The 25,833-nt window shown below is 36.6% G+C and overlaps 1 protein-coding gene across 1 annotated transcript in view; it reads left to right on the forward strand.

The window, feature by feature from the left end:
- Positions 1 to 5,985: 5,985 nt before the first annotated feature.
- Positions 5,986 to 25,833, forward strand: part of SRFBP1 (serum response factor binding protein 1) — a 61,781-nt gene continuing 41,933 nt past the window's right edge. The window contains exons 1-3 of the mRNA XM_025387371.1: positions 5,986 to 6,094; positions 18,054 to 18,142; positions 19,164 to 19,236. Of these exons, the coding sequence (XP_025243156.1) occupies positions 6,059 to 6,094; positions 18,054 to 18,142; positions 19,164 to 19,236 (198 nt within the window). The 5' untranslated portion in view covers positions 5,986 to 6,058. The remainder of the gene's footprint in view (positions 6,095 to 18,053; positions 18,143 to 19,163; positions 19,237 to 25,833) is intronic.

A 25,833-nucleotide genomic window follows, 5' to 3' on the forward strand; every position in this document is an offset into this window, starting at 1 on the left:
TGGGTAGTACGGACATTTAAAAAATATTGATACTTCCAATTCATAAACATGGAATATCTTTCCATTTTTGTGTGTGTCCTCTTCAATTTCTTGCATCATAGTTTTTCTTGCATTGTAGTTTTCATTGTAGAGATCTGAGATCTTTCACTTCTTTAAGTTTATACCTAGGTATTTAATTTTATTTGTAGCTATTATACATGGGATTACTTTCTTGATTTTTCACATGGTTCACTGAACACAGAAATGCTACTGATTTTTGTATGCTGATTTTGTATCCTGCAACTTTAATCAATTTATCAGTTCTAATCGCTTTTTGGTGGAGATGTTGTTTTTCCAAATATAAGATCATATAATCTGCAAAACTAGGATAATTTTACTTTCTTCCAATTTAGATGCTCTTTATTTCCTTCTCTTGTCTGATTGCTCTGGCTAAGACTTTCAGTACTATGTTTAATAACAGTGGTTAAAGTGAGCATCCTTGTCTTGTTCTAGATCTTAGCAGAAAATCTTTCAGGTTTTCACCAATCATTATGACATTGGCTGTTTCTGTCACGTGACTTTTATTATGTTCAGATATGTTCTTTGTATACTCTGTTAAGTTTTTATTGTGAAGGAATGCTAAACTTATCAAATGTTTTCTCAGCATCAGTTAAAATTATCATATTTTTGTCATTTATTCTGTTGATATGATGTGTCATATCAATTGATTTGCATATGATGAACCATCCTTGCATCCCTGGGATAAATCTCACTTTGTCATGATGAATGATTTTTTAATGTGTTGCTGAATTCAGTTTGCTAGTATTTTCTTGAGAATTTTTGCATCAATGTTCATAGAGATATTCCGTAGTTTGCTTTTCTAGATGTGTCTTTAGCTTTGGTATTAGGGTAATACTGGCTTCATAGAATGATTTTGGAAGTATTCTCTTCTTTGTTTTTCAGGATAGTTTGAGTAGGGCTGTTCTTAGTTCTTCTTTAAGTGCATAGTAAAATTCAGCAGTGAAGCCATCATGCCCCAGGCTTTTCTTTGCTGGAAAACTTTTTATTAAGGCTTCTATATTATCACTTGTTATTGGTTTATTCAGGTTTTGGATTTCTTCATGGTTCAATCTTGGTACATTGTATGTGTCTAGGAATTTATCCTTTCTTCTAAGTTTTCCAATTCGTTAGCATGTAGTTGCTTACAGTACAAAGTTTTTGTCCTATGATTTCTTGAAGTTCTATAGGTTTTACATTTGGATATAAACTCAACCATTTTGAGTTGTTTTTCTAGGTGGTGTTACATGTGGGTGAAAGTGGTGTGTGTGCACGTGTGTGTGTTCCATATAGATATCCAATTATTCAGGCACAATTTGTTAAGAAAACTAACTTTTCCTCACAGAATTGCCTTTGAAACTCTCAAAAATCATGCGTTCATACATGTGTGAGTAAGCTTTTCAATTTTATTCTGTTTGCTAAACATCCATGTTTAGTCGTAATCTATAATAGTATGACTAAAACTTAAGAAAAGTGCAAAATGAGAATAATGGTAGTAATCCAGCTTGTTAGATAAGAAAGAGATTACTTTGATGTAGTCATGGAAGAATTCTCAAGGAAAGTGGGTGTTGTGAACTGAATTGTTTCCCCCGCCCTTCAAATTCATATGTTGAAGACCTAACCCTGAGTATGATGCTATTCAGAGATAAAATCTTTAGGGATGTAATAAGTTTAAATAAGGCCATAATGCTAGGACTCCAATAGGATTGGTGCCACTATAAGAAGAGGAAAACACCATAGAGCTCTCTCTCCACATGTGCACAGCAGAAAGGTCACATGGGGTTGTGGCCACAAAAAGGTGGCTATTTGCAAGCAAAGAAGAGAGCTTGTACCAGAAACTAATCCTGATGGTACCTTGATCTTGGACTTCAAGCATCCTAAATAAATCTGTGTTGTGTAAGCTATCCAGACTGTGGTATTTTATTTTGGCACCCCAAACTGACTAACACAGCCGGGTCTAAGAAACTCTTGAGGAACTTGACATTGAAAAATTTGAGTCTCTATGGAATGTGTTTGTGGACCCTTAGTTCCACTAATTGGAACACTGTAATAAAAAGAAAAAAAGGTCTCAAACTAGTTACTTTTAATTATAATAGCTTTGTCATTTCATACATCTGACAGCATTGAATTGATCCAGGTCAGCCCTCCATGAATAAAACAGTGAGACAGTTTGCTTTCTAGAGAAACTTTCAACCTAATTAACACAAACACATTATTATTACTGGAGAAACTGGGCATTGCTTAATGAAAACCAGTTAGTAGAACTACCTTTGTTATCAAACAAAATAATTTTTGAGACTGTAGGAAGTCTCAAAAAAGAGGTAGGAAGATTGAGTTGGAGGTGATATACCTGGAACAAATGATTTCACATTAATATTGTAAAAATGGAACAATACTAGTCTCTTTAAAAACAAGAGTATCTAAGGTTGTTGAGAGCTTTTAATATAAAAGAATAACCAGTACACAAATTATTTCAAATTAAAGTAGACTGTCATAAATAGTATAGTATGCCCCACTGGTAGACTATCATAAATACTGTAAGTATGACCCACTGGTGAGCAAAATTAAACTTATCTCTGGGGCTGTGGAAATAATTCTTAAAAGAGATGGATGGAATTTGACCTGGTCTTGAGAAGTAGCACTTGAGAAAGCAGATGTAGCAGAGGAAGCCTCATAGCTAATGGAGACAGCATGGGCTAAGGAGGAAAACAACTAAGCAAGTGCTGATCCTGAGGAGACTGGTGGTTTAAGAATTGAGATTTTAGGGATCAAAAGAAGTGGTCAAGAGAAAAGGCTGCAAAGCTTTTTAGAGTTACAGGAAAATTTTGTATTAATAATACATTTTCTGAAGTATTATGGGATCATAACTCCTTTCTCCCAAATTTTAAAGACAGATTTTCCATAAAGCTCTCTATTTTTCTTGATTATTTGACATTCCTTCCTATGTATTTATATGCAAAGTACACTACCCACCTGGAGATGAAAAAGTTCCTACACTGCAGGAGTTCAGCTTTAATAACAGAAACTAGACAAAGGAAACAATTACAATTCAGTGTACGATTTAGTAATGGCAAAACTACCTTCATGTAACACTGGCCAAACAAGAAGTCAGCTGTTAAATCCATTTGTGTCCAAATAATGCACCAAACTAAAAGAATACCTATTTCGTTTACCAAGTCAGAGCTATTCTAAGTGGAGTTCAGTTTTATGAGTTAACAGCATGGGTTCTGGACAAGGCTGGTTTCTTGGGCAAAGGCTTAGAAGTGGGCCTTGGTTAACTGTGCTTTGGGAACATCTTGAAACTATTAGTAATTTCATTTTGGAATTTGAATTTTGTTAAGTGAAGTCCAGCGGGATAATGGAACATGTGCCAAGGCTTTGTTGTCTCAGATCATGTGTGGTCCTGTCTCCCACAGCCTCCCCAGGTGGACTCTCTGGTTTCCTGCTCTCTTGTCTCCACCCAGCAACTGCTGCCACCTTGTTCCAGTGCATACACTCCTACCTGAGTCTTGGGGCAGGGGTCTCAGGCACCTTTGAGGGTCTGCCCTGACAACCTAATGTCTCTGTGCTTTAGGGAGCATCTCATTAAATAATAAATTTAAAAACACCATGAAGAGTCAAGAGACACTATAGAAGAAACTGGTTATTTTATTTGTTTTGTTTTGAGACGAAGTTTCACTCTTGTTGCCCAGTCTGGAATGGTCTTGGCTCACTGGGACCTCCGCCTCCCAAGTTCAAGTGATTATCCTGCCTCAGCCTCCCAAGTAGCTGGGATCACAAGCATGCGTCACCACGCTCAGTTAATTTTGCATTTTTAGTAGAGATGGGGTTTTGTTTCTGGAATTGGTTCCTTCCGGTGGGTTCTTGGTCTCACCAACTTCAAGAATGAAGCCGTGGACCCTCGCAGTGGGTGTTACAGTTCTTAAAGATGGTGTGTCCAGAGTTTGTTTCTTCAGATGTTCAGATGTGTCCGGAGTTTCTTCCTTCTGGTGGGTTGGTGGTCTTGCTGACTTCAGTGAGTGTTACAGCTCTTAAAGGTGGCACGTCCAGAGTTGTTCATTCCTCCCGGTGGGTTCGTGGTCTCGCTGGCTTTCACGAGTGAAGCTGCAGACCTTCCCCGTGAGTGTTAACAGCTCATAAAGGCAGTGCGGACCCAAAGAGTGACCAGCAGCAAGATTTATTATGAAGAGCAAAACAACAAAGCTTCACCAGAACAGGTTACCCCACTGGTGGCTCGGGTGGCCTGTTTTTATTCCCTTATTTGGCCCCACCCACATCCTGCTGATTGGTCCATTTTACAGAGTGTTGATTGGTGTTTACAATCCGTTAGCTAGACACAGAGTGCTGACTGGTGCATTTACAATCCTTTAGCTAGACACGAAAGTTCTCCAAGTCCCCATCCAATTAGCTAGACACAGAGGGCTGACTGGTGTGTTTACAAACCTTTAGCTAGACACAGCGTGCTGATTGGTGTGTTTACAATCCTTTAGCTAGACACAAAAGTTCTCCAAGTCCCCACCCAATTAGCTAGACACAGAGCACTGATTGGTGTGTTTACAAACCTTTAGCTAGACAGAGTGCTGACTGGTGTGTTCACAAACCTTTGGCTAGACCCAGACTGATTGGTGCATTTACAATCCTTTAGCTAGACAGAAAAGTTCTCCAAGTCCTTAACCCACCCAGAAGCTCAGCTAGCTTCACCTCTCAGTTTCTCCATGTTAGTCAGGCTGGTCTCCAATTCCCAACCTCAGGTGATCCGCCCGCCTTGGCCTCCCAAAGTGCTGCAATTACAGGCATGAACCACTGTCCCCTGCCGGAAGAAACGTTTTTCCTGTATTTTGAATGAAGGGGCCTGGATTTTCATTTTGCACTGCACCCCACATATTATGTAGCTGGACTTGAAGTCCTATAGCAGTGGACAGTACCAGGCAAGTGACTCTGGGCAAGGCACTGGGTGCCTCTGAAGTCACTTTACACATCTGTAAAATAATAGTTCAGAGCAGAGTTGGGTGGCTCACTCCTGTAGTACTAGCTATTTGGAAGGCTGAGGTGAGAGGATGGCTTGCATTCAGGAGTCGAGGCTGCAGTGAGCTATAAATGTGCCACTGCACACCAGCCTGGATGACAGACAGACCAGGTCTCTAACAAAATAATAATAATTATAATAGAATAATAATATCTATCTTGTTGGATTTCTGTGGAGATTTTGAGCTAATTTATGTAAAGCTCTTGGACCAGCATTTGACATATTTTAATGGTCAATACTAGAAAGTGTTGACAATTATACATTACCTAATTCAAACACATTCCCTTACGTCTCCTATGCCCGCCGGCTAATATTTCTAAACAGCCATTCCCACAGGCAGTACCAAATGTGTATCCTGGTTTTGCTTCAAACGTTCATTCCTTAAATTTAAACCCTTCTATAGTGTGCAGGAAAAAATGTTCGCACCTCAGCTATAATGTGAGGTTGGAACAAAAAGCTGTGAGGATTTAAAAAGGCGTGTTTGTTAGAAAAGCAAAAAATCTTCACAAACACTAGATTTAAAAAAATGGAAGCAAAAAATCGTTCATTCAAGTGCTTGACCATTTCACAAGAGCTCTTTCACAGCCGTTCAGCGCCCCCCTCGCCATTACGAGAGAAAAACCAAGGCCGGTACAATGCGGGCGCAGTGTACTAAAGGGACACACACATACAGTGTACTAAGGGGACACACACACACATACACACACACACCCCCACATCTTGAAAACCTGTACGTTCCACCGCTACCAGCCCTCCTCTGGTTTCCATAGGAACGCGCAATTCCGTTGCGCCGCCCTTTGCGCCGGAAGTTGCTCTATATCAGTTCCGGTTTTCCCCTCCAAGCGTCAACGTTTCCTTTTCCAGGCGGCAGCTAGAGCAGACGGCGGATGAATTGTGGACAGAAGAGGCTTCCGTTGAGGGGCGTGGCGACGCAGCCGCAGTCTGAGAGACTCAGTTCACGTGCAGGCAACGGCGGATCATATTCCTTAATCTACCATGGCTCCGCCGGGAACTCTGAACCTCAATAACGAGGTGAGCGCCGAGGAACCTATGGGGCTGACTTTGAGGGTCCTCAAAACCAGGTCTTTTGAGACGCGTGGTCGGAGGCGGGCAAAGAGGGTGCGGCTGGAGGAACTTTCGTGGTGGGCCCAGGGGAGTTTCCCACAACTTGGAGTTTGGCAACCGGTAATTTCCCTTTTCGGTCTCTAGGTGACTAAAGTGACAGACATGTGTCAGGCCCCACGAATTTATGTGTATGGGACTTTGGGAAGACCCTTTAGGCTGGATATTCAATATTTTCGTCTGTAAAGCGGAACTCAAGATAGTTCGTCCCAGGGTGGTTGTGAGATTAACTGAGATATGTGAAGTATTTGCAAGTGCCTGACCCTTAAACTTTCAGTACACATTACCTGCTCCTTATTGCCTGTCGAAAATGAAAGAGAGAAATTAAGAGCTGTAGCTTCTAAGAAATTGCTGATCTTGAATGAGACTGTATGCTCAGTACTTCGTTTCCTCTTCCAGTTAGTGTGTTACTCCTTTGCTTCCATTTACAGCGGAACTTCAATAAAGAACTGTTCATACTTGCTATCCCCAATTCTTTTTTCTGCTTCTTCAGTCCATTCTCATCAGACATTTGTTCTCACCACCGTCTCTTCCATAATGTGCTAAGGTCAACAAAATACTATTCCTACCACTTACTCGCCTCTGGTTTCTGCTTCTATTCAACAAAGTAATGTCATCCGAAGTCTTAAAGTAAGCTGGAAACGTAAGGATCGAGTAAGGAACTCACAGTGACATACAGAAAGGAAATTCTTTATCCCGTGTATGAGCAGGTCACTGTTTAGAGTACACATAGTAATGTAAGAGATATTTCATATTTTCTAGTAACAAGGCGGGAAAATGAAGTGGGTAATATTTGTACTTGGTCTTTAAGGATCTTCCCCAGGAATCACTTAGTCAGTGATTCAGGAAAGGGGAAGAAGCCATTCCAGGCAGAGGAACTGGTATAAGCAGGAAAGGGTTAGTAGCAGAAGAAACCGTGAGTAATATAGGGATAGGTAACTTCACTGATGGGAACTTGTGAGATGACGAAGGAAATAAAACTGAAATATATTCCCTACTGCCAGATTAACGAGTCTGGATTTCAGTTGACAGTGGAGTACAAGATATGCTGAAGAGGGAAGCTGCAAGCAGTTACTATTTACTCATAACCATACATTAAGCTTATGCTTTCTGCCAGAAAGCATTTGGTGGGCTATTTTCCATTAGGTTACCTGTGATGTATGAAAGATCGGAGTAATGTCCTTGGGATTTCAACCCCAGGGAGCTTCATATCAAATTTTGTAATGACTTTGATGATGGAAACGACAGGGTATAAGCCATTTAAGACTGTTTTTCCACTTAGCTAACTTCTATTCTTCTTCCAAACAGTTAAAATTTGACCTCTAGGAAACCTTCATTAACTCACCTTGGTCTGGGTTAGGTGTCTATTCTTTGTGCAGCCAGATTGCTTTCTCCTCTGGAAACACTTACGTAACTGTTTCTGTCTTCCTGTGTTTATGTGTCTGTCACGTGTAACACATATGTTTACTAGGTAATTAAATGAATTTATGAAAGCAGGAACTATACACATCCATCACTGAAGTCTAGTGTGTTCTAATGTGAAGGGGATAAAAAGGTCAGAAAAAAGTGGAGATGATGGAGGATATTATAATTTAAAATTAGTGGGGGGAGAAACCACGAAAGGAAAGATAGTTATAGATTTATCTACATTAAAAAATTGAATAACATATCAAAGAAAAGAAAAAGGACAACCAACTAGAAAAAAAAATATGCAGCAAATATGACAAAGGACTAATGCCTTTAATAGGAAATACCTCATAGAAATTAAAAGAAACCATCTCAGAAAATAGGCAGAAGTGAATTAACAACTTCTTAAGGAGGAAATGTATCTGAAAAATAATTTGAATTTGCTTTCAATCTTTTCACTTCTTTTCCATCACCACTAGAATCCTAATACAGCTGCTGTACTGGCTTCCCAGCTACTTACATGGACTCTTCTCAAACTTTAATCTTTTATATATATATATACTTTAGGTTCTGGGGTACATGTGCAGAACGTGCAGGTTTGTTACATAGGTATACATGCACCATGGTGGTTACTGCACCCATCAACCTGTCATCTACATTAGGTATTTATCCTAATGCTATCCCTCCCCCCCCCCCCCCCCCGCCCACTGCCACAGGCCCTGTTGTGAGATGTTCCCTTCCCTGTGTCCATGTGTTCTCATTGTTCAACTCCAACTTATGAGTGAGAACATGCGGTGTTTGGTTTTCTTTTCTTGTGTTGCTTTGCAGAGAATGATGGTTTCCAGCTTCATCCATGTCCCTGCAAAGGACATGAACTCATACTTTTTTATGGCTGCATTGTATTCCATGGTGTGTATGTGCCACATTTTCATTATCCGGTCTATCATTGATAGCCATTTGGGTTGGTTCAAAGTCTTTGCTATTGTAAACAGTGCCACAAAAAACATGTGTACACGTGCCTTTATAGCAGAATGATTTATAATCCTTTGGGTATATAGCCAGTAATGGGATGCTGGGTCAAATGGTGTTTCTATTGCTAGATCCTTGAGGAATCAACACACTGCCTTCCACTATGGTTGAACTAATTTACACTTCCACCAACAGTGTAAAAGTGTTCCTATTTCTTCACATCCTCTCCAGCATCTGTTGTTTCCTGACTTTTCAATGATTGCCATTCTAACTGGCTTGAGATGGTATCTCATTGTGGTTTGGATTTGCATTTCTCTAATGACCAGTGATGATGAGCTTTTTTTTCATATATTCGTTGGCTGTGTAAATGACTTCTTTTGAGAAATGTCTGTTCATATCCTTTGTCCACTTTTTGATGGGGTTGTTTTTTTCTTGTAAATTTGTTTAAGTTCTTTGTAGATTCTGGATATTAGCCCTTTGTCAAAGGGGTAAATTGCAAGAATTTTCTCCCATTCTGTAGGTTGCCTGTTCACTCTGATGGTAATTTCTTTTGCTGTGCAGAAGCTCTTTAGTTTAATTAGATCCCATTTGTCATTTTTGGCTTTTGTTGCCATTGCTTTTGGTGTTTTAGTCATGAAGTCTTTGTCCATGCCTGTGTCCTGAATGGTATTGCCTAGGTTTTCTTCTAGGGTTTTTATGGTTTTAGGTCTGACATTTAAATCTTTAATCCATTTTGAGTTAATTTTTGTAGAAGGTGTAAGGAAGGGGTCCAGTTTCAGTTTTCTGCATATGCCTAGCCAGTTTTCCCAACACCGTTTTTTAAATAGGGAATCCTTTCCCCATTGCTTGTTTTTGTCAGGTTTGTCAAAGATCAGATGTTTGTAGATGTGTGGTATTGTTTCTGAGGCCTCTGTTCTGTTCCATTGGTGTATATATCTGTTTTGGTACCAGTACCATGCTGTTTTGATTACTGTAGCTTTGTATTATAGTTTGATGTCAGGTAGCACGATGCCTCCAGCTTTGCCCCTTTTGCTTAGGATTGCCTTGGCTATGCAGGCTCTTTTTTGATTCCATATGAAATTTAAATTAGTTTTTTCCAATTCTGTGAAGAAAGTCAATGGTAGCTTGATGGGAATAGCATTGAATCTATAATTACTTTGGGCAGTATGGCCGTTTTCACAATATTGATTCTTCCTATGAGCATGGAATGTTTTTCCATTTGTGTGTGTCCTCTCTTATTTCCCTAAGCAGTGGTTTGTAGTTATTGAAGAGGTCCTTCACATCCCTTTAGGTTGTATTTCTAGGTATTTTTTTCTCTTTGTAGCAATTATGAATGGGAGTTCACTCATGATTTGGCTCCCCATTTGTTATTGGTGTATAGGAATGCTTGTGATTCTTGCACATTGATTTTGTATCCTGAGACTTTGCTGAAGTTGCTTATAAGCGTAAGGAGATTTTAGGCTGAGATGATGGGGTTTTCTAAATATATAATCATGTTATCTGCAAACAGGGACAATTTGACTTCCTTTCTTCCTATGTGAATACCCTTTATTTCTTTCTCTTGCCTGATTGCCCTGGCCAGAACTTCCAATACTATGTTGTAAAGAGATTAAGATTAAAGTTTGTTGTTATTCTTGCGAAGTAAAGTAAAAATTTATCTTTACTCTTCTAAAAAATAAACCATCACTTTTTACTCTATCTTGATTATTTGTTGCATATTCTTGGTACTTAGAAGAGAGAATTTTTAATTGCTTTTTATAGCAGCTTCCCTAATCTCCAGCACAGTACCTTGTCTACAGGTAAATATAAGAAGTAAATATATATTGGGCAGATGAAAGCATGGATAGCATAACTGTCAACTAATGTTCAAATGAGAGGGAAAATCTCCTAAATGCTGACTTTTTTCTCCCTTTCCATTAGAACTAGAGGAGAAATGCACAATTGAAAACCAGTGCCATAGAATTTAGTGAGTAAATAATTTGCAAAACTAGAGCTAGATTTTCTCAAGTCATCTGTTTTCTAAAATTTAGACAGCAGTGATATGTAAAAATCAGAATTAGGAGGTGTAGCAATCTGATGGAGTGCTTTGATTTCATAGGAAGTCCAAATCCTATGTATACAATTGACATTATTTTATTCTTTTTTTCTTTTTTTTTTTTTTTTTGAGTTGGAGTCTCCCTCTGTCCCCCTGGCTGGAGTGCAGTGGCGCAATCTCGGCTCACTGCAAGTTCCGCCTCCCAGGTTCACACCATTCTCCTGCCTCAGCCTCCCGAATAGATGGGACTACAGGTGCCTGCCATCACTCCTGGCTAATATATATGTATTTTTTTTGTATTTTTAGTAGAGACGGGATTTCACCGTGTTAGCCAAGATGGCCTCAATCTTCTGACCTCGGCCTCACAAAGTGCTGCGATTACAGGCATGAGCCACCGCACCTGGCCTATTTTATTCATTGATAGCAAATTACCAGTAAGCCCATTAGAAAATTGCTTTTCATTTCTTGTAAGACAGTAAAGGTAGAAACTAAAGTGCCAAAGAACAAAATGAGTTTCCTCCACATATTTTAAAACATAAGAATGTCAGGAACCATGTTTGTATGTGCTTATGAAGTTACAAAACTCCGATGTCATGATTAGGTGCAGAGTATTTTTTAACAATTTTTTTCTGAAATATTAAATTAGGGCCTATCTGTAAGAAAAGAACCAATTTGTGTTTAGTTATTAAACTATTCTGGGAAGTTTTGCTAGGTGGCAGCATGTGCCCAATAATGGTTAAATTGTAGATAATCACTAAGCATTCGATATTTTTAAAAATTGTTGCTCATCAGAAATAAAAAGTAAAATCAACAATAAGTTATCATCCATATGACATAATTAGAATCCTTTTTATAAAACAATAATTTTGGCCAGGTGCAGTGCCTCACTCTGTAATCCCAGCACTTTGGGAGGCTGAGGTTGGCGGATCACTTGTGCTCACGAGTTTGAGACCAGCCTGGGCGACGTGGTGAAACCTCGTCTCTACAAAAAATACAGAAAAATTAACCAAACATCGTAGTACATACTTGTAGTCCCAGCTACTTGGGAGGCTGATGTGGGAAGATGGCTTGAGCTCGGGATGGGGCGGAGGTTGCGACGAGCCGAGATCACACAACTGTTCTCCAGCCTGGGCAATAGAGCCAGACCTTGTCTCCAAAAAAGACAAGAAACCCAATAGTTTTGTTAACTATGAATTACTTCAAACGTATGGCAAATAATGTAACGAATCTTATAATCTGCTTCCTCTGTTTAGGAAATGTCAATGTTTTGCTATATCTTAATGTTTAATTCCACCAATCTTCTTTTCTACCTCAGCTGTAATTATTCCTCTTGGTGTGTGTTTTTCTCTTTATATTTTTCACAATTTTTGTAACATAAGTATCTATACCCAGTGTATAGTATTGTGTTGTGTACTTTTAAACTGTATATTGTTTTACAAATTATAAATTATAGTAGTCTCCCCTTATCCATGGGGGTTATGTTCAAAGACCCCCAGTGTATGCTTAAAACCTCAGATAGTACCAAACTGTCTTCATTATTATTATTATTTTCTGTACTGTAATGGGCAGGTAACAGATACAGCAGGAATACACTGGATGTATGATTTACATCCCGTGTGGGATGGAGTAGTACAGTGAGAGATTTCATCATGCTGCTCAGAGTGGTACACAATTTAAAATTTATGAGTTATTTATATTTGGAATTTTGGCTAACCGCAGGTAATTGAAACTGCTGACAACAAAATTGTTGGTAAGGGGGGACTTCTGTATTTTATTCACCAAATGTTACTTTTCAAGTTTTATCCATGTAATACCTACAGATCTTTTGCATTGATTTAGAATACTACATTGCTATATGCTTTATTTATATACATTATTTTCTCTCTCATGCTACATTTTGTTAAAGTGCTGCAATGAATAATCTTGTGTGTAGCCTTTTCCTGTTGTTGAGAAGGTGTCTTCGGAATAGATTCCTAGAAGTAGGACTTTTGTTAAAGTACAGTAAGGTTTCCTCCAAAGGAGTAAACCAGTTTGCATTTCTACCAGCAGTGTATTTGTCTGTTTCCTCACAACCTCATACACAGAATGTGTTGTCATAGTTCTTTTGTATTTACTAACCTGATAAGTAATTAATGAATGACAGAAGTTTTAACGTGTTCTTAGAAACACAGATATAGTTAGATTTTTCTGAACACCGCAAGTTCCCCTGGAAGAATACTAGCTCTTGGAATAACTATTTTCTAATAACTATAGATTTTTATTACAGGCTAACTCAAAAGCATGGTGAAGTTGGTGAATTATCAGAGGCTAACTAGTTGGCCAGCTAACACATAGACAGCCAAAAGTCAATTCAAGTAGCATTTAATTTTGTCTTTGGACCAAAGTCTGCTGTCTGCTTTGTATATCAGAAACTTCCTATCATTGTCACCACAGAAATAGAGCTCATTCTCTAAAAAGCAAATTCATATTAAACATAAGTGTATAAGAGATTGTGTGAATGAGAAAGGTAGCTTATTTTAAAAAATCTAATATACATAGTAATGCTCACATTGTAAAACACATTCTTTTCCTGTATACACTGACCATCAGCTGCTTGGTATGTAGAAATGCAGAAAGGGGTTTTAGTTGCATGATTCATGTTGAGCTATGATGCATCTGTTCCCATAATTGAGTTATTCCAGAACAGATTAGATTTGTCAAGTCTCTGAGCTGGGGAACCCTTTCTTTGGAATTTCCTTGAGTTGGACACTGCCAACTTTTGCCTCTCTGTGGTTTCCTTTCCTGTGTTTATGTTGACTCTTCTGAGTCATCTCACATGGTCTTTTCCCAAATAGCTATATTAGACTTCCATTGTATTTATAGTATTTTTATATTGTCTATGCAAGAGATGCCCTATGTTTAGATTTTGCCAGGTTACCTTTAAAGGCCTCTGTATGCCTAATTTATAGGTGGTACTTCACTGTCAGTACATATATATTCACTGTGTATGTAAGTCTTAACTCTTTTTCTTTAGATCTTATAGATTGTCTTAAATGCGTTCTCTTACTGTTTGGAAGCCCCTCGGCTTGGCTTTGTCAGTCTTGTTGGTGATGGCTTCAGATCTTCACTTCAATTTCTGTCTTCAGACCCCTTCTACTTCTCTTTCATTTGCTTTCTTCTGTGTCAGCATATTTTATTTACATTTCTAAGCCTCTGTTTTCTCTGTGCTCACACTATTGCTCTGTTCTTTCCCTCCTAAACAATAATCATACTGTTTTTACAATTCTAACAATGATAGTTCTTGCTTTTGGTTAGAGTTTTGCCAAAGTGTACTGCCATTAAGCAGTGCACTTGGACTTCTGGCAGTATTGGTGTATTAGGTCTGTTCATTGACTTCTGAGTTGTCTGTCAACCAACTTTATAACTCCTGGGTGACAAATGAATTGGCAGCCTTTTAAATCCTAACTTAAAGGCTATATTTGTCCTCAGTTTTGCAAAAATCTAAGTGTTTGGGGAAACCTAAGTCTTAAATATATGAGGTATTCTTTTTGGTTTTAGAGTTCCCTTATCCATTAATGCAAACATAGTATTTCTTAAATTGGAATTTTAAAATTGGAGACAAGCTTTCTTATGATTGGACTGCAACCAAGGACCAACTCTGCCCTCTGCAGTTTATTAGTTAAGTTTGGTTAACAGTGGTTAGCAAATGGTATATTATCATCTCATGCACCTGCAAAGTTAAGCAATTAGAAACATTTGTTAATATATTTTAATGTATAGTTCATCACTTGCTATTAGTTTATTTTATGGATAACTTTTAAAAATGTATCATGACACCATATAATTCTGTTTATGCAACGTGGCAGTTTTTTGTTTTTTTTTTTCCTTAAACCTTGTCTGTGTGCCTTTTCATTTATGCAAAGTATGTTTTTTTCCTAAATGGGTCTAATTTTGAAACAAATTCCTAAGAGGTTAACTTATCTAGGGGGAAAGAAGCCTGATTACTGTGCATTTTAAAAATATATTATGCATTTGAAACAGTGAATAGACTGTGTATTGTTACATTTCTGTTCATTTATTTAACCAATATTTATTGGACATATACTGTGTGCCATGCACTATGTTAGGTGTTGAGATGCAGTGTTGGATAAAACCAGATACTTGACCTTCACAGAATTTATAACCTATTGGGGAAAGACACATTAAAAATAATCAGATTAAAAGTAAAGTATTAAGTTACCAAGTAAAGGTACTTGTGACCCTCTCAGGGAGGCCAGAAAAGACTCTTCATAGAAATGACAGTTGGTCCAAAATCAGGATGAATAGATGTTAACAAGCTGACGTGAGAAGAAAGAACATTCTGACCAGTGGAAATGGTAGATGTAAAGGCTTTGTAGTAGAAGTGAGCATGGTGAGGACAGGGGACTGAAAGGCCAGTGTGGTTCTTCTGAGAACAATTGGAGACCGTTAAAAAGAGTTACGTAAAGGTGTGACATTGGATATATACTTTAAAAAATTTTATTCTGATGGCATTGTGGATAACTGATTGGAGAGAGGCAAGAATAGGTGCGGAGAAACCAGTTAACAGTATCTCAGCCACGATTGTGAAAAGGTCAAGGTAGGGGAAAAAGTGGTACAATTTGAAAGATAGTTAGGATTTAAGATTAATAGGACTTGGAGATTCATTGTGAAGGATTAAGAGAGCTACCTCTAATGACCCTTAGGTTTATAACTAAAATAATTGTTCCATTCCCTGAAATATGAAACTCCCCTCCCCAACAAAAGAAGGGAAGGGTCTTATTGGAGGTGAAGAACATGAGTTTAAGTGTGAATTTGAGGTGATTTTGAGCACACTCAGAAAGAAATGTCAAGCAGAAAGTTGCACATTTGGGCTTGAAGCTAAAAGGAGTGATCTCAGCTGAAGGTAAAATTTTTGACTCCTCTCTGTTTAGGTGACAAATATGCACACATAAGATCTCCCAGAGCTAAGCAATGTATTGTGAAAAGAAACACTGGCTTGGGACTGCCCCTTCAACTCTTAACATTTTATGAGTGGGTAGAGGTGGATGAATTTTCAAAGAAGATCAAAATAGAGTGAGTAGAAAGGAAAGAAGAAAACTGTCTTGGAAAACCAAGGGAAGAATGTTTGAAGAAAGAGAAAGTAGTCAAAAATGTCGAATTTCCATTGGATTTCAGGGGCTTTTTTGGAAATCATTGATGTCCTTAGTGACATCTTTTAGTAGACTTTATGAGGATGAAAATCAAACTGGATTTGTGTGGCATGCAGAAATAGAGATACTGAGTTTGGATGTCTCTTTCTAAAAGCTTAATTCTCCACATAACTAAAGAGGGGGTGGTCCTAGTGAACTATGTAATGAGGATGTTTATTTAGTCTCTAATGAAAATGACTCAAGCATGTTTAAAAATCAGTGAGAAACAAATGTGTTAAAAGGAAGAGAATGACAATGCTATGGTAAAGGGATAATCCATAGTAGAGGTTCTAGGAAGGCAGAAGAGAATGGGCTCTAAAAGACAGTTAAAAGATTAACTTCAGATATGTGTAGTGGTATATCTTGTATTGTAACTTTATTCGTAAAGGAAGATGGGTCATGGAAGTATATTTGCATTCATGGTAGTAGAAAAATGATGGTCCCCAACTGATAATTACTTTCTCCATGCAATTGAAAGAAAGAAGGGAGGATAGAGACTAGAGGATTCAGGACAGTAGGCAGAAGTTTAAAACAGGCATTGTAGAGTGAATTGAACAGAAAAAATATAGGATGGCTAGAAAGAATGGGGGTCCACTTGAGGTTAATTATGATGAATTTATAGTAGACAGAATGTTACAAGTATTTGCTATTGGCATACAACAATGAAGAACTCAGAGTGTTTTTTTCATTCAAGACTATGGTTTCTTAACCAGAGGGATAGGAGTTTAAGAAATTGGCAAGTGTTTATCATGTATCTAAACTGCATAAAAAGAGGAACATGTAAAGGATTGGTGGTCCTAATGAAGTCAAAGATGGTTGTGGTGGGTGGAGTTGAGCAAGCAAGCTGATAGAGGTTGTGATCACAGTGTGGAATATTTGAATTAATGGTTTTAGAAGTTGAATATTATGAATGAAGACAAGGTTGACAGTGTAGCCATGGAAGTGGATGGCTGAGATAGAATAGATTAGGTCTTTAGAAAATAAGTAAAGAAGTGAAGATATAATTATCAAATGGGCTATTCAGCTGGACATGTAAGTTACACAGAATGATGGCAGAACTTAGGGTATAAAGTTGTAAGTTGGTTGCTAATATCTTCAGTGAATAAGGGAGTGAATGATGTGAAGGGTAAGAGAAGATATTATTAATTAAATGGAAGAGCCTTAAAGACACAGGATGATGTTGATAATGTTATTTTGGCAAGAAGAATTTGAGGAATTTTGTGTGCCAGGCACTCTTGCAGGACAAAGAAAACACTATATAAATATTACAAGACTCCTATTTTCTAGGAGCTTGCTGTCTATAGAAAAAGACAGCCACGTGAGCCATTAGTAACAATGCAGTGAGGTAGATGCTTTAATGACAGAATCTGTATAGTAGGGGCTGCAGGGATGGAGTGGTTATCTCTAACTGAGGAAGTCATTGAAGGTTTCACTGGAAGGATTATATCGGAACTGAATTTTATGTAGTCCCTAAAGTGAAGAAGGGGAAGAAGGACATTCCAGGAGTAATTTTTAAGATGTATACCTCCTAACTGTGATAGACAAAACATAAACTCCGTGATTACATGCCATTGCACTGAAAGCTATTATGATGTGTATTTTTTTTATAACTAGAATTTCCATTTCTTGGTCTATAGCTCTGTTTTTTGTTCTTAGAGTTAAACATTGTTCTCTAGTAGGATGATTTAAAGTATGTATTTGTATATGTGTGGCGGGGGAAGCATTTATGTTGACATGCACATATGCTTGCACACAATGCCCTTGTGTTTGTGGAGCTGCTTTTAAAATTATACTTGAAATAATTTATTACTAAAAATAATGAAAGGTTTGTTTTATAAATAAATAAAATAAATTGCTAATTAAAATAGTCATTCAACAAATTAAATTCCTACCATTATGAGTGAGGCTTTGTTTTAAATGGTGAGAATACAAAGATGAATATGACAGGTTCCGATTTCAGGGAACTCACTGTTTATTGTGTTCCAAGCCCAGCAAGATATAAGTGTAACATTAAAATACTTATCTCGGGCAATACCATGACTTTTTAAAAAATTATAACTTGTTTTTCTTAAGCCCTTAGACACATTTTTACACTGCTGATTTATTCCTTCACTATTTATGGAAGAGGTTTGATTACATCAAGCTATGAATATAGTTAGACAAAAAAAGTAAAGTGGTAGACTAAGTCTACAATATTAAGACTCAAAATAAAGTGTGTTTGTTCCTGAAGTAAGTGTGTTTCTTCTAATTATGACTTTATTCTTCAAAGATTGTGAAGATGAGAAAAGAAGTGAAGAGAATTCGAGTTTTGGTTATCCGAAAACTTGTCAGGAGTGTTGGCAGACTGAAGTCAAAAAAGTTAGTCATTTAAAGTCATGAACTTGTGACTAATAAAATGTCAAAAGTTGTTTTTATTTGATGCTTTAAAATGTTTAGGGTGGGATATAGAGAAGTAATCAAATATCTTACTCATACAGCATTTTTGTTTCGTATGTGGAGATGATGTGAGATAGAATGTGCTGTGTCAGCATGCCCTTCTATGGTTTGGACATCATTGCTCAAGATACAGGATGAATTTTTCTGCTGCTTTTGCAAAACTCTCTTTTGGTCTCTTCAGAATAAAATTCCCTTGGGCTTATCTGTTTTATGTTATTAGAAGTTATTTTAAGATACTGATACAGCTTAACAAATCTAGTAATACCTTAACAATCAGTTTTGAAGATTTTATATCACATTTGTTCTTGAATTGCTAAGCAATTTGAAATCTTCAGTACCTTGTGAAAGTGTTTATTAGAACATTGTGTTCCATGTAATTTTTTGGAAAAATACAGTATTTTGTATTTTCAGTATCACTAGTGTTAGTGAAAAAGTATTTTATTTAGTTCTTCTTATAATGTAAGCATGAATACTTAGCCTTCAAATATGTTTTTTTCTGATTAGTTTCCTGCTTTTTCATAAATATGTCAGAATATAGCCCTTCTTTATTTTTTTCTTAAATTCCAGAGAGCAAATTTTCATTAGATAAAATTGTAGCCAAATTCTAATTGTAACTTACGAAATTTATATTACATAAAATATACTATTGATTGATTAAAAAAGTGTTGTTAAGGAACTAGAGAAGGCAAACTATCAGCAATGATAGTCATTAATACAATGCCAAGACAGTACTTAATTTTGCCAGTTACTGACATATGGGTTTGTTTAGTAAATTGAGGTTTCCTTTGGGAGTGGGGAAAATGGGCAGTGTAGGATAGTGGCGTGTTTGTTATTTAGATATTTATTACGCTTTTCTAAAAAGAAATGAAGTGATTATCCATTACAGTATGAGTCTAAAAATTAATGCTTTGCCTGGCTACATATTGTAATGTATTTTTTGTAGGGGTACTGAAGATGCACTGTTAAAAAACCAAAGACGGGCGCAACGATTGCTTGAAGAGATCCATGCCATGAAGGTAAGGACTTCTGTGGGTGTGAATGTGCGTATATTTCTGAGTATCCTGTTATCCTGCATTTTGTTTGTGTGTGGTATTGCTTACTTGAATATGCTTGAGAGTTGCCTAAGATATCTTGTATCAGTCTATTTGGAGAAAATGTAGTACATTTAGAAAATTGTAATGTTTAAGCTTGCATTTTTCTATGTTTTTGACTGAATTTGTTAAAGTGCTAGGCTAATTTGAGTCAAAATTGTGCCAAACTAAATTCATCTATGTTTAATAATGCCTCATGCCTCAGGTTTTTAATTTTTACTGTAACTTTAACATGAAGTCAGTTCGAGAATTAAAGTCTTCACGCTATTTGGGAATGTGGATGGTGATATTGGTGGCTGACATCATGCTTTCCTTGTTGCCAACTCAATAAATTTTATGTATTGGTATCTGCATTTTATTCAGTTCTGTAGTAACTTCAAGTAAAATTAGTGTTAGGCCAACATGATCCCATATGTTTGTTTTTTTTCAGTCAGACTCTTCACTAGCATAATTTTTAGGTCTTCTCGCTGCTCTTACTTTGAGGAAACTTTCATTTACCAAATGACATGACATTAAATGTCTGGGAGACTGTTTTACTGTAGAACTTAAAAACAACATTTGGTCCCAGCAATTTTCTTAATTGCAGGGTCATTTTGCATGCATGTTTGCCTATTATATTTTGGTATAACTTTCAAGTTTTGAATTAGGTAAAAGAGAAAGAAAACTCTCTAACAATATTTTAATTGAGTTAGGTTATCAAAGCTTCTCACCCTTTCTTTTAAGGGGATACTAAAGTGTTTAATAGGACAGAGTTATCCCAGTTAATCTGAATAAAAACATCTAGGAAACGACTCTTTGATATGAAGTATATTTGTTTCTTGTGTTCTTCCCTCCCCTCAATGCACACTCTTGTAAAATTCATGGAATCCATCTGATAAAACTTTTCTTTCTCAAAGTTATAATCCCCTTTGTATCCAGTCATTCAAGAAGAGAAAGTATTCTGTATTTGACTGTCAGTGATGATTTGTGTCTCTGTGGTTTGCAGATTATTTAGTCTTTTTCATATACCTTTTTTTAATGATAGTCCTATGAGAAATAAAATCTTTAGAGATTTTGCCTTGAGAATAGCAATAAAATAGGAAGTTACAATTTATCTCTTTCACTTTCTCTTAACCAAGGTTCTTACTAAATTACATTGCCTACTTAAATTTTTCCCTGTAATTTCTTCTGAATAGTCATTTTTGTAGTCTTAAATTATTCAGAGGCTTTGAGCTACTATATAATTGCTGATTTTATTTTACCATGGAAAGAATGTAGTGTGTGTGTGTGTGTATGCATGTATATATATACACATAAACACACAATGTACAGTTGGCTACTCTGACTTTAACTTCTTTTGTAATGCTGTTTAAAAACTGGAATAAACTGGAATTTAAATATTTATATAGATATATGTAAAATATATATATGCACACACTACATTCTTTCCATGGTTTATTATATATAATAACTTGTATGCAGTGTACGAAGAGTTTGAGAACAAAAGATACTCAATCTTTAGAATACTTCCCTGTTGTAAATTTCAGTGATACATTTGGTTAAGTTAATTAGAAAGAAAAGTTGTCCTTTTTGATCTAAATGTAAAGCCTGTTTTCTTTTTTTTGTTTTGAATCTCATCAGCAAAGGGAAATCTGATTCAGTGATAAAGTTTGTAGTTTACAAGATTACCACATCACTACCGTGGTTTGGTTTGGTTTGGTTTGGTTTGTGTTGTATTTTTCACTGTGATTATGCAATGGAATGGTTGCATCATAGAAAGCCAAATTCATAGCCTATGTATTCCTTGAATTCATAAAATTCATAGTATGTATATGTCTTGAATTTGTAGCAGGAATTAGGGCATACTGGGTTGGCTACTGTGACTTCAACTTCTTTTGTAATGCTTTTTAAAAACTGGAATAAATTTAAATATAAAGTGAATACTAGAAAGACTATATATTTGCTGTTCTTAGATGTCAAATTTTATTCCTTATTTATGGTTCTTTTACAATTTTTTTTGTCTTTTCTAAACAAAGCAAATACATACAGCATTTTTCTTAATTAATAGGTCATTTGTAATTTTCTTAGGAAGTGGTTATTACCTACTTGAGAGTATCAAATAAATGGTGACAAAACAAACTCTCAGTCTTAATTAAATTTGGAGAAAAGACCTCTGCTTATTTATTTTTCCAGAGAAATTTTTTCCTTGGCTCAGATACTGCTTCATTTTTATAGTCTTATTGATGACATACTGTCCTATTCTTGCTTTCTATAATAATAGGGTATTTTGTTGCAGGATGACTTCTTTGTGAAGAAATCCTGAGTATTTTTAGAAATGAGAGTTTGCTTTTTCTGCCCAACCAAGAAAAAAATTGACTTGATCTTTATCCTTTAAAATCATAGGTTCTAATTTTATAGACTATGGTGTATGAAACCCAAGTCTTTGCTGCCTTTTCTAATAGTGTCTATACTTTTAACTTTGATATTAGTAGAAATATTGGCTTCTAAAACAGTTTCTTTTTCTTTGAAAGTTAGTTAAATTAGCTATCAACATTTAAAGATCAGTAAGTTACTTAGCTGGAAAAGGAGATGGTAAAATTCAAACATATACTGAAATTACTCAAAATGTGCAACAAATCTCTTACTCGATAATGAAAGTAACAACTAGCTTTTACTGAGCATTTACTATGCGCCAGGCAGTATATGATGTGTTTTATATTTACTGTCTCACTAGGTAGATACCATTTTTATCCCTGTCTTACAGAATAGGAAACTCAAGCTTAGAGAAATTAAGCAACTTATAACTGATTATAAAGCTAATTATGTTATCCACTGTAGTATACTGCTTCAGTAAGATGAGAACATCCTATGATATAGCTAGACACTTTCCTAGATATTGGAGGAGATCATTTAATAAACATGAAACTTGCCATCTAGGAAAAAAAAGACCCAAAGATGTGCAACATATCTTCAGATCCTTTAATTCCTCACAGGTAAATATACACAGTAGCCTATATCTGTATTTCTTTTTTTTTTTTTATTTGAGACGGAGTCTATCTCTGTTGCCCAGGCTGGAGTGCGGTGTCCCCATCTCTGCTCACTGCAACCTCCGCCTTCTGGGTTCAAATGATTCTCCTGCTACAGCCTCCTGAGTAGCTGGGACTACAGGTGCCTGCCACCACGCCTGGCTAACTTGTATTTTTAGTAGAGATGAGGTTTTGCCATGTTGACCAGGCCGGTCTCAAACGCCTGACCTCGGGTGATCCGCCTGCATCGGCCTCCCAAAGTGCTGGGATTACAGGCGTGAGCAACCACTCCTGGCCTATCTGTATTCTTTTTTAACCTCTTCCTCTCCAAGGCTGTTATTTCTTCCTATCCTGAATATTCTTAATATGAGAATTTATGTGTTCTTCTTTGAGACCTTGTTCTGCCTGCTACCTCTTTTCCTCTAGTTTAAAACTCTCTCCTTTTGTTTTATTCTTCCCCTAGTTTTATATTCTGAAATCTATTATTAAAACCAACCTTTGAGCTTGTAATCAGTAGTTAGGATCACTTTGTCTCAGGCTTCTGCACAGCTTGATCCTAAGTGATTGTCATTAGGAGATCACAAATCGAAAAAAATAGTATAGGTTATAATCTGTAAAGGCATAAAAGTTAAGTGAAATGATATATCATCAAAATAATGTAATTATCATATCATTTGAACCTCATCACAACTCTAGGGAGAATCCCATTTCAGAGGACATGTTCAGAAGTATTCTAGGCTGCGTATACCCCTTAGATTGGAGGTTTATCGTTGTATGTATTCATATACTCTTTAGAATTTTGTGATGTTTCTGGTTATATATGCTTTTTAAAAAGTTATTGAGTTTTTTTCTATAGTTTCACATACTGTGGTTTTGGTAAATTTTTTTCCTATGAGTGCCTAAACAAGTTCCTTCATAGGGTAAAAGATACCTTATTGAAGCCTGTAAGTACACTGTACTGTGCTAATTAGCTATGTCAACTTGACATTTTGTTCGTTTATTCTATGAAAGTAATCATATTAAAAGTATCATTAATCTTACACTATAATTATTTCTGACAATTTTATTTGTGAGCTAATATGTTATCAAATCAGACTCAATGTGTTAGAGCTCTTACCTAGAATCAGCTTTACTAATAATTGTAAAGATGCAAATAGTCAAAGGGGACAGGTGAAGCAAGGAGAGAGATCTGGGACTCTATGTAATTCCACAGGCCCTTCCTTTCCACATCAGACGTGTACTTTCTAGCGCAGAGTCTCCAAATGAGTCTGGTTATTACCTCATATCAGAGAGCATTTACATTTTGAAACTTCTCCATGTAATATCCTCAGGTTATATAGCTTACATGATATTCTCCAGTGTGCCAGGCTTCATAAACCCGTAAATTCTGGGTTTGTTTATTTTAAGCATCCTTAACAAGGGACAGACTACTAAGATCATTCTTCAGATAAGGACCCTCCTCCTAACAAAAACTCATTATCCTATCTACCAGAGGGACTGCTTACCATCATGTTAACACGAAGACTAAACTGCATCACTTCCCTTTCCTAGAGTTTCCTCCCGTTAAAGGAAATGAATAGATCCCAAGATAGCTACTTTAATTCTCCCCTCCCTGATGTGTAATAATCTTCCTTTTAGCTTTTCTTTTGTGTTTCATGATGTATAATACTGTATTTATACTTTAACTTCCAACTTTTTGGAAAATACTTCAAACCTATAGAAAATTGTAATACTGCAATATGATAATAATAGTGCATTGTATCACATGCATTTTTGTACCTTTACTATCAGTGCTGAATTTTCTGGCACTTGATTTAAGTGCCATATGCCAGATTTCTCCATTGTAAAGGTATCTTTTCGGTTTGCTGTTACTAAGTAATCTGTGAAATGATACTGTGAGACTGTGTGAATATCCTGTAGTCTTTCACCCAGCGATTAATGTTCTATGGCAACATCTGTTAAAATATTTTTATTGTTTCTATTTCTCTGCTGCAATAATTTATTTCTCTGATAATATTTTCATTCTTTGAATTTTTTTTGAACACCATCAAGGATAGTGATAATAGCTATTTTTGTTTATGGAGAAGAAAAATGTTCTTTTTCCTTTCCTTTCCTGTTCAAAATTTCCTGGGTAATTTTGGACTGTACCCTGGCCATTATGAAGTTGCAGAGATTCTGGATTTGGTTATTTTTCTTGAATAAGTGGCTGTTTTAATGAATTTTCTTGGCTAGATTTTAACTTTAAACTATGTTTCTTAGACAGCAGTTCCAGTTTCAGTTTAGATCTTTTGTCTTTCAGCAAGATGCTTTAAATCTACTACTTATCTGAACGCTTAAGATATTTAGAGATTTTTTCTCTCTCTCCCTTCTGGGCTTACCCTGCTCTCTCAGCAGATAAAGTATCCTGGATTCATTTTTTCAGGGGTAGCTCTGCCACTGTTTCTAAATCCTGCTGATTGCAGTTGGCCTTAGGCTAAACCTTGAAGAAATGGTAACTACTTGTGCTGTACAGCTTTCCATCTTCTTTCCTCCAAGTAAGCTTGGTGGACCGTCCATTAGAGTCTGTCTGTTTCCATTTACTTTCTAATATCTTCAGATAGGCAGGTAGGGCTTTTGGGTAGCATGTCCAGGTGTTATGGTTGTTTTCAGGATTGGGGGTATGAGGATGATTAATCATGTTATCTTATTCTGAGGGCCTCAAGACACACTACAGTTTTGATTTTAGGAAGATGAAGAAGAAAAAGTAAAAGAGACTGAAAAAATGTAGCCAGTGAAGGAGAAAAAGAACCAAGAGTATTGAAGAAACTCTTTCAAGAAGGGAATGATGAATTAGGTGTTTTTGAAATGAGCACATTTAAAAACACGTTCAAATCATAATAGACTTCCTGCCTCTGGTCTCGCCTTCAGATCATGTTCTGCACTCTAACCAGTGACCTTTCTAAAATGCATATCTAATTGGACTTCTTCCCTGTATGATATACAAGACCCTTTGTGGTCTGTACTCTAGCTACCCCTCTGTTGCTTCTCTATCTTCCACTTACCCTGTACCTTTTTTTTTACCAGCTAAACTGAATCCCAAACTTAGCAGTTTCATGCCCCATTGCCTACATCAGAGTTTTTAAACATAGCACATCTCTCCCACCTGAACAAACACTTCCTCTTCCTTCAACACCAAATTCTTATGTTATTAGCTCTAGGAAACTTTCCCTGGCACTTCTGGAACTCTAACCCCAGAAGAATTACTTACCTACTCCATACAGGCCCTTTTACTTCGTGTATTTGTGCTATCATATGGTATAGCAGTCTGCTTTCATGCCACTCCTGCTGCTTAGAGAGAACTTCTTAAGAAAATGGGTTATTTTACTCAATTAATTGTTCCTAACACCTAGTAATGTGTCTGATATATAGTGAATGCTGCTTGACTAGCTGACGGAGTGATTTCTACTGCAAATTTTTTTTTTTTTACATGTTGGCACATTTACAATGTTGAGGTTGTTCTGAGTCTCTAAAGATAAAT

Source organism: Theropithecus gelada, chromosome 6, assembly GCF_003255815.1.
Source record: "Theropithecus gelada isolate Dixy chromosome 6, Tgel_1.0, whole genome shotgun sequence".
Classification (NCBI taxonomy): domain Eukaryota; kingdom Metazoa; phylum Chordata; class Mammalia; order Primates; family Cercopithecidae; genus Theropithecus; species Theropithecus gelada.